The sequence below is a fragment of the Rattus norvegicus genome, chromosome 4 (genome assembly GCF_021556685.1).
Source record: "Rattus norvegicus strain SHRSP/BbbUtx chromosome 4, alternate assembly SHRSP_T2T, whole genome shotgun sequence".
NCBI lineage: Eukaryota > Metazoa > Chordata > Mammalia > Rodentia > Muridae > Rattus > Rattus norvegicus.
In genome coordinates, this window is record NC_141537.1 from 168,235,075 (window position 1) to 168,245,227 (window position 10,153).

The following is a 10,153-nucleotide window of genomic DNA, read 5'->3' on the forward strand; positions in this document are numbered from 1 at the left end:
TCAGAAAAATAATTTTATTTTGGTATCTCTTTAGAGATCAGTTCATCCAAAATCCTACTTCTTAGTTCTTCATAAATTGTATCTCCAAAATCCAAGTATGACTTTTCTTTTCTTTCTCCTCTAGAAAGATGCTTTGCATACATAGTTAACTCATTTTCCCGTATTTACACACTATTTTTAAAAATAGTTCACTAATTCTTTCTGTTGTTGTTATTCCTTAATGTTATCTTTTTTAAAAAACTTGCCTTTATAAATTGTCATACACATAGCAAATACATTGTATGTTTATGGAATCCATAAATAAATTATTAAATATTCTCTTAGCACTTTCCTTGAACAGTAACAAAGATATCTGACTGGTTTCACAGAGTTTAGTGTTTCAGGTAAGGGGGAGACATACTACACAAATCAGTGAAAAAAAATCTGATTCAAATTTGTATTTTAATATATTTGACTTTATTCTTTCAGACATTACATCATTGGGAAATTTAAGGGCAAGTGAGTGATGATGTAGGCATAGAGACTGTCTGGATTAGAATTTAACATTTCTTTAAAAAACGTTTAAATAAAGATATGAGGCTGTATTCATGAACAAATCTTTATAGATTAAGTGAGGGATTCAGTTGGATAAGAGAAAAGTCAAAACCCTAAGACTAAGAATTTCCTTAAGTAGATATCAATTTCTATCCATTGCAAGGAGTTTCCAATCACACTGAAATTACAATAAAAAGGAGCAAGATAACTATGGGAAAGGATGATTTTCGGTGGATATTTGTTTGAGAACTGAGCAGCAAGGCAAATTGATAGATGTGTGGATTCCCTCTTTCTATTCAACTGCTTACTGGATTGGTTCAAATGTACGTGATATTGATAATAGCAGTGTTTACACCTGGAATGCTGGGGAATGTGTTCATTGGACTGGTAAACTACTCTGACTGGGTAAAAAACAAGAAAATCACCTTCATCAACTTCATCCTGATCTGTTTGGCAGCGTCCAGAATCAGCTCTGTGTTGGTGGTATTTATTGATGCAATCATCCTAGAACTAACTCCTCATGTCTATCATTCTTACAGTCGAGTGAAATGCTCTGATATATTCTGGGTTATAACTGACCAGCTGTCAACGTGGCTTGCCACCTGCCTCAGCATTTTCTACTTACTCAAAATAGCCCACTTCTCCCATCCCCTTTTCCTTTGGTTGAAGTGGAGATTGAGAGGAGTGCTTGTTGGTTTTCTTCTATTTTCTTTGTTCTCATTGATTGTTTATTTTCTACTCCTGGAATTACTGTCTATTTGGGGAGATATTTATGTGATCCCTAAAAGCAATCTGACTTTATATTCAGAAACAATTAAGACCCTTGCTTTTCAAAAGATAATTGTTTTTGATATGCTATATTTAGTCCCATTTCTTGTGTCCCTAGCCTCATTGCTCCTTTTATTTTTATCCTTGGTGAAGCACTCCCAAAACCTTGACAGGATTTCTACCACCTCTGAAGATTCCAGAGCCAAGATCCACAAGAAGGCCATGAAAATGCTATTATCTTTCCTCGTTCTCTTTATAATTCACATTTTTTGCATGCAGTTGTCACGGTGGTTATTCTTTCTGTTTCCAAACAACAGGTCAACTAATTTTCTTTTGTTAACATTAAACATCTTCCCATTATCTCATACATTCATTATCATCCTGGGAAACAGCAAGCTTCGACAAAGAGCAATGAGGGTCCTGCAACATCTTAAAAGCCAACTTCAAGAGTTGATCCTCTCCCTTCATAGATTGTCCAGAGTCTTCACTATGGAAATAGCTTAAAGGGGAGACTTGGAAGGTCACTGGTAACTTGTTCTTCCGCTGAGTTCTGTTAAGTAATGCTGGACATATATGAACTATCCCTAGTGCATACTGATATTCATGAGAAAAACATCATCTCACAGTCAGGTCATAAAACACCAACTACTCTTTTACACTCTATTTACATCATTGCTAAGAAAAATTTATAGTCTCAAATATTTTAAAAAGAATAGTTAATTTTACAGGCAAAATATATGCAATTAAAATTCGCTAGGAAGGTTCATGATTCCTTATATATTAAAGTATTGTATAAGCCTCAATAGATAGAAGGTGGGCAAAAGGTTGATAGGAGATTACGAAAATCTAAAGTTAAAGAGAGAAAAACACCAACTCACATTTTAAATCATTTTAAAGCTTTTCTCTCTTTCGTTGTGTTTATTTACTTTATGTATATAAGTGGTTTGTGTGCATGTATGTCTTTGCATCCTATGTGTGCCTAGTATCCACACATCTGGAGGTAAGTAGAGGGCATCAATTTGTCTGGAAATTGAGTTACAAATTGTTGTAACACTGTAGGTGCTGGGAACTAACCTGAGTCCTGTGCCAGGGCATTTGCTGAGCTTTCTTTCCGTTTCCACAGCTTAGACTCATTGCTATTGTGTTCATTGCGTACTGATGTGGTTCCATTCTGAGGTTTGTGTCATAAGGCAGCTGTGCTGGTTGTAATCATCTTCTAATGTTCTTATACAAACCCAGGTTTTGGTAGAGATTGTAGTCTTTCTTGAGACTCTTCCACCATACCACCAATGTAATATTTTTATTAGTAATTTGAAAATTTCAGTAGGAAATGCACCCCAGTCACTCTTGCTTCCCACTCCTCACATCATCCCATAAGGTTATTCTGGAGATAGTCCAAACTCTGTAGGTTCATCCTCTGTTGTCTTGTCTCTTTGCAAAGGCTCTGTACATTTCTCAGGCTTCCTAGAGAGGCCCCACAGACCCACAGCTTAAATTATTTTTCTTTTATTTATTTTTCTTCCTTCCTTTCTTTCTTCCTTCCTTCATTTTCTCCATCCTTTATTCTTTCTTCCTTTCTTTTCTTTCTTTCTTCCCTTCTTTCTTTTTTCTTTCTTTTATTCTTCCTTGTCTTTTCCAGAAACTGAATTTTATTAGACAATTCGCAAGAGATTTGAACAAGACTACCTGCAGCGCTCTCTCTCTCTCTCTCTCTCTCTCTCTCTCTCTCTCTCTCTCTCTCTCTCTCCCTCTCTCTCTCTCTCTCTCTCTCTCCATCCCTCCCTCTTTTTCTTTCTCTCCCTCTAATTTTCTTTCCTTCCCTCACTCACAAATGTTCTAAAATAAAATACCAGGATCCTTACTGAGAGTCTACCTCCCAGGCTTTTCTTTTCTTTTCTTTTTTGTAAAGCAGCTTTCTGAAACCTGAGGTAATCATGGGCACATTTCATATGATGGAAACACATGACCTAAATAGCTTCTTCTTTCTCAGTAAGCATTTGTATGTAGCTTATGTAATATTTTAGTGAGTCGGAACAAAAGGAAAAGGCAGTATTAGATATGCAGAGTTCTTAGCAGTAAAGAATTAACTCAAATATTCCAAAAGAAAAGTCTCATTAATCTGAGGAAATAATATTTAAACAAAATGGGCTGAAAAATACATGCATGCATTTTATCAAAGAAGGCAAGAAGTAAAGACAAGACTTTAATAATCCAATGAACATAGAATCTAAATCTAACATTAACTCATTGGTTACTGATATTGTTTTTATTATAATGGAGGAGAATACAGTTTATAAAAGACAAAAATAAATCCTTGAGGTAACTCTCTTCTAAAGCAGCAAGCAACTTTTCTAAGCTAAGCTTTGGTATGCAAAGATAGCTAAGCATTTTGTACTCTATCACTCATCAGCATAAGTGACTGGCAAGCTAACCTTACATCAATTCAACTTCAACAGACGACCTTCCTTTTCTATCTTCATAGGCACACCAATGGTCCAGATTAGATGACTCTTTTGGTCTTCCTGTAGAGTTTCTCTCCCCTTCAGGATCCTCAAAACTTCCCCCAAGTCTTCCATAAAACTCCCTGAGTTGCTGCCCCTGATGTTTGGCTGTGGGTTTTTACATGTGTTTCAGTCATCTGCTCGGTAGTGATTCTCAGAGTACAGTTATGCTATATTTTTGTCATGCATCTATTGTTGGGTCTGGATTACCTCACTAAGGATATTTTTCTAGTTGCATCAAGGAATTTGCAAAATGTATGATATCTTTGTTTTTATTATTATTTTTATTGGATATTTTATGTATTTACATTTCAAATGTAATATTCTTTCCTGTTTCCCCTTCTCCGTCTTCCATATCCTCTCCCCCTGCTTGTATAAGGCTGTTCACCTAAACACCTTGGCATTCCCCTACATCAGGGAATGGAGCCTTCACAACTTCTCCTCCTGTCATTGACGCCAGACAATGACATCCTCTGTTACATATGCAGCTGGAGCCATAGATCCTTTCATGTGTACTCTTTGGTTGGTGGCTTAGTCCCTGGGAGCTCTTGGGGTTCGGGTTGGTTGATGTTGTTGTATGTATGGGGTTGCAAATCCCTTCAGCTACTTCAGTCCTTTCTCCAGTTCCTCCATTGGGATCACCATACTCTATTTGATGGTTAGCTGCAAGCATCCTCATACGTATCCGCAAGGCTCTGGCAGGCAAAGCCTCTCAGAAGACATCCATATTAGACTCCTGTCAGCAAACACTTCTTGGCATCAGCAATAGTGACTGGGTTTGGTGACTGCATATAAGATAAATCCCAGGTGAGGCAGTCTCTGGATTGCTTTTCCTTCACTCTCTGCTTTATTTTTTATCCCTGCATTTCCTCTCATGACTATTTTGTTACCCCATATTAGAAGGACTAAAGTATCCACACTTTGGTCTTCCTTATTTTTGTGCTTCATATGGGCTGTGAATTGTATCTTGGACATTCTGATCTTTTAGGCTAATATCCACTTATCAGTGAGTATGTACCATGTGTGTTCTTTTGTGACTGGGTTACCTCACTATGCATGATATTTTCTAGTTCCATCCATTACCCTAAGAATTCTATGAAGTCATTGTTTTTAATAGCTAAGTAGTGCTCCATTGTGTAAATGTACCACATTTTCTGTATCCATTCCTCTGTTGATGGACATCTGGGTTCTTTCCAGCTTCTGGCTATTACAAATAAGGATTCTATAAATATATTAGAGCATATGTCCTTGTTATATGTTAGAGCATTTTGTGAGTATATGTCCAGGAGTGGACCATAGCTTGGTCCTCAGGTAGCACTATGTCCAATTTGCTGAAGAACTGAAAGACTGATTTCCACCAACTATGGAGGAAGTTTCCTCTTTCTCCACATCCTTGCCAACATCTTCTATCACCTGAGTCTTTGATCTTAGCCATTCTGACTGGTGTGAGGTAGAATATCAGGTTTGCTTTGATTTGAGTATCCCTGATGAAAAGGGATGTTGAACATTTCTTTAGGTGCTTCTTGGCCATTCATTATTCCTCAGTGGAGATTTCTTTGTTTAGCTCTGAACCCCAAATTGAACAGGAATATTAGGTTCCCTGAGGTCTAATTGAGTTCTTTGTATATATTAGATATATTCCTCTATCTGATATAGGACTAATAAAGATTTTATTGCAATCTGTTGGTTGCTTTTCTCCTATTAACTGTGTCCATTGCCTTACAGAAGATTTTCAATTGTCTGAGGTCCCATTTGTTGATTTTTGATCTTACAGCATCATAAGCCATTTGTGTTCCATTCAGGAAATTGTCCCCTGTGCCCATCCATGTGTTCAAGGCTCTTCCCCATTTTCTTTTCTATTAGTTTCAGTATACATGGTTTTATCTGGAGGTCCTTGATCCACTTGGACTTGAGCTTTGATCAAGGGAATAAGAATAGATTGATTTACATTTTTCTGTTTGCTGACCTCCAGTTGAATCAGCACTATTTGTTGAAATAGCATTTTCCCCCCACTGGATGGTTTTAGCTCCTTTGTCAAAGATCAATTGACAATATGTGTGTGAGTTCATTTTTGTCAATTCTATTCCATTGATCTACCTATCTGTCTCTGTACCAATACCACACAGTTTTCTTTTCTTTTTTTTTTTAATCACTATTGCTCTGTAACACTGCTTGAGGGTCAGGGATGGTGATTTCCTCAGAGGTTCTTTTATTGTTGAGAATAGTTTTCACTATTCTGTTTTTTTTTAAATTCCAAATGAATTTGCAAATTGCTCTTTCTTTTTTTTTTTTTTTTTTTTTTGGTTCTTTTTTTTTTTTCGGAGCTGGGGACCGAACCCAGGGCCTTGCGCTTCCTAGGTAAGCGCTCTACCACTGAGCTAAATCCCCAGCCCTAAATTGCTCTTTCTAATTCTATGAAGAATTGAGTTGGAATTTTGATGGGGATTTCATCAAATTGGTAGATTGCCTTTGGCAAGATGGCCATTTTTACTACATTAATCCTGCCAATCCATGAGCATGGAAGGTCTTTCTATCTTCTTAGATCTTTTTTGATATCTTTCTTCAAGGACTTGAAGTTCTTGTCATACATTCACTTCCTGTTTCATGTTCTGACTGTTCCACATCCAATAACTCCTTCCCATGTCCCCTGTCTCCTCAAGGATTTCCCCACCCCACCCACCATACCAGACCTCTAAACTCCCTAGGACCTCTAGTCTTTTGAGGGTTAGGTGCATCTTCTCTGACTGAAACCAGACCCAGTAGTCCTCTGCTGTATATGTGTTGAGGGCTTCATATCAGCTAGTAAAATCCCATTTCATTACAAATAAAATACAATTTCTATGCCCATTCTTCAAGTTAGGGGCATCTGGGCTGCTTTCAGTTTCTAGCTATTATGAATAAAGCTGGTATGAATATAGTTAGTAAGTGACATTGTGGGATAGTGGAATATTTTGGGAGTATCTGGCCAGGAGTGGTGGTTATAGCTGGGTCTTGTGGTAGCACTCTTCTCAGTTTTCTGAGAAACTGTCAGGTTGATTTCCAGAGTGGTTGTAACAGCATGTGCTGTCACTGGAGTTTTGTTCTTTTTTTCTTTTTTTATTTTAGCCATTCTGATTGGTGTGAGGTGGAATTGCATGTTTTTTCTTTGTTTTTTTTTTTTTTTGTTTTTGTTTTTTGATTTTCATTTCCCTGATGACTAAGGACTTTCAACCTTTCTATAAGTGTGAATTTCCTGTTAAGTTCTGTACCTCATTTTTTCCTTTTCTTTTGTTTACTTATTCGCTTTACATCCAGCTCACTGCACCATTCCAGGTCACCCCCTCCCACAATCCTTCCTTCCAACTTCCTTCCCCTTCTTCTCTAAGGAGATAAGAAATTCTTTAATTCTATAATAAGTACAATTATATCATACTGATCATTTTACTCCCTGAATATAGGAAGGAGTGCTTCCTTCTGTTATAGTTAAGTAGCTCATGATTCCCAGTGTTTGCCAAATTCTTTATCAATTTAACCTGAAATGTGAATTAATTTTAGTTACTCTCATATCAAAAATATACTATATCTTATACATTATAAATTACATAGGTGTATCGTACTTCTCTGATGTGAAATATTTGCTTATACTTTCTATCAGATTTAACAAATAAAATTGATAAAGCAATGTAAAACAATTTTTAAAGAAAATAAATAATCTTGCAGACTATCCCATGAACTCAGTTTCTTTTAGAATATGCAGGATTATCTGCAATATAATTTAGGGACCCATAAGGTGAACCTGTGCTTCAGCCACCACAACACAGAAAGAAAGGTCTGTCTCAGGTTTGTGTCTCCCCAGATCAAGACACATGAGTGTCCTGAAGGAAAAACTGCTGCAACAGTTTCACAAAACCTGATAAAAAGAATGTTCTCCATCAACTTATTCCTCCAAATTTGCATTGAAAGAAACAGAAAGAAAATGGCAGAAAGAAGGACATACATGATCATTGTTTGCAAGACTTTGATGTGAGCATTGGTGAGGGTATCTCTACATCTTTGTGCATGTTGTTGCATCTTCTTGTAATGTCTCCACAGGGAGAAAATGAGCATGAGAAAAGTTGACTGTGAAAGTGCAAATGGTATGGATGTGAAAATACAGTTATTAATGACTAAAATAACCCTGTAAAATGATACAGTGATATTTGAAGTGAAATCATACAGCAGATATCCTCTGTAGTCATCTATCTGGGCATCAATGTATGAGTTTATCAGAAGAGTGTTTAGAAACAAGAAGACCAAAGACATGAGCAAAGTCCCTGAAACTACCTTGTTAACTCTCTTCTTTAAGAAAACAAAAATAAAGTTAGAAAAATTAGCTATTTTAAGAAAATAAAAAAGGCCAAGGCATGCAGCAAGCCACATGCTAAAATGATTGCTGGTAATCAAATGGAAAATAATCACTTTTACCTCCCTTCTAGTTACCAATATATTTGAGTATTGTACAGATGCTAATATAACAGTGAATACTGTCAAAAGAAGGTAGATTCTGGAGAAAGCCAAGGCTGTGAGTATTTGATTCACTGTAGAGATTCTTCTTCTCTTGATCCAATGCATGCAGTTCACCAAAACTATAAATCCATTTCCAAACCATCCTATTATGATTTCTATAATTACAATAAAGGCAGATATGATCTGTATGATTCCATCCATTTTCTCTAAGAAAAGTTATGATTCATGAGGTCACTGAAGTCTTGGATCCTCATAACATACTCAATTTTATAAATGCTCAGTGAAGTAACAAATAGCAAATATGAAGTTTTAACAATATTAGGCTCATAGCACATCTCTTTTTCTGTGAGAGTGATTTTTCCCCATTCAGTTGAACCAAGCTCCATCCAGAGTACACTCTTTAGACCAAGTGGTGTAGAAGAGGATTTTCAAGTGAATTCTAACAGAAATTCTAAGTCTTCATGTTCTAAGATGAAAATAAATACATATTATTTGTATTGCTTCCATGATTCTGCCACAATAACATTTTAATCTGGCTACTGTAGTCCTGGGCAAGTAACTTATATATTCTACCATATATAGAGCAGTCAGAACCTAGACCTGTGTAAGGAGCTTTCTGAGTACTAGGGATGACAGAGCTAGTGTTTTGCAGAAGCTCTTAAAGCATTTTTTTGGGTTTGTGTGATTATGCCACAGACATTAAAATCTGGAGTAGAGACTCTAAAGCAAATTCAAATCAATTTTTATCCAAAAGTTATCAAAAAAGAAAATGACATTTCATACTTGTCAAAGGAAAAGTCTACCAAGATGAATTCTCATTTCTGAACATCTTTGCTCCAAATGCAAGGTCACCCTCATTCATAAAAGAAATTTACTGAAGCTCAAAGCATACATTTTACCCCACACAGTAATTGTGGGAGTCTTCAACACCCCACTCTCAGAAATTGACAGATCACAAAAAATGAACCTAAGCAGAGACAAGGTGAAAATAATTGAAGTTATGAACCAAATGGATTTAACATATGTTTATAGAACATTTCATCCTACAACAAAAGAATATATTTATTTCTCTGCAACTCATGATAGCTTCTCCAAAATTAACCATAAAATCATTAACAAAACAGACCTCAACAGATACAAGAAGATTGGGATAATCCATGCATCTTATCAGATCACCATGGACTAAGGCTGGTGTTCAATAACAAGAAAAACAACAGAAAGCTCACATACATATGGAAGTTGAACAATGCTCGACTCAATGATAAATTGATCAATAAAGAAATTAAAAAGGAAGAAAGAAAAGACATTTAATGACAATGAAGGTACAACATACCCAAACATATGAGACACAAAGTCCTAAGAGAAAAATTCATAGCACTAAGTACCCTAATAAAGAAACTGGAGAGAACATATACTAACAGCTTGACAGCACATCTGAAAGCTCTAGAAAAAAAATGAAGCAACCACACCCAAGAGGAGTAGACAGCAGGAAATAATCAAACTCGGGGTTGAAATCAACCAAGTAGAAACAAGTAAAACTATATGAACAAATATATAAACAATGAACAAAACCAGGAGCTGATTCTTTGAGAAAATCAACAAGATAAATAAACCTTTGGCCAGATTTACCAGAGAGCACAGAGACAGTATCCAAATTAGCAAATTTATAAATGAAAAGGGAAACATAACAACAGAAACTGAAGAAATTTTAAAATCAGATCCTGCTACAAAATCCTATACTCAACAAGACTAGAATATCTGGATGAAATGGATAATTTTCTAGAGAGATACCAAGAACCAATTTTAAAATAAACCATCTAAACAATTACACAAACCATAAAGAGATAGAAGCGGTCATTAAAATT

General features: G+C 36.0%; 2 protein-coding genes across 2 annotated transcripts; one reads left to right on the plus strand and one right to left on the minus strand.

Moving 5' to 3' along the window:
* The first annotated feature begins 855 nt into the window (after positions 1-855).
* Tas2r131 (taste receptor, type 2, member 131) lies at positions 856-1,806 on the plus strand. The gene has a single exon (XM_087659555.1). It carries the CDS (start codon positions 856-858, stop codon positions 1,804-1,806), a length of 951 nt encoding a protein of 316 aa, XP_087515681.1.
* Positions 1,807-7,526: 5,720 nt separating this feature from the next.
* Positions 7,527-8,489, minus strand: Tas2r129 (taste receptor, type 2, member 129). Its single transcript, NM_001166683.1, has one exon. It carries the CDS (start codon positions 8,487-8,489, stop codon positions 7,542-7,544), a length of 948 nt encoding a protein of 315 aa, NP_001160155.1. The 3' UTR covers positions 7,527-7,541.
* Positions 8,490-10,153: the final 1,664 nt, after the last annotated feature.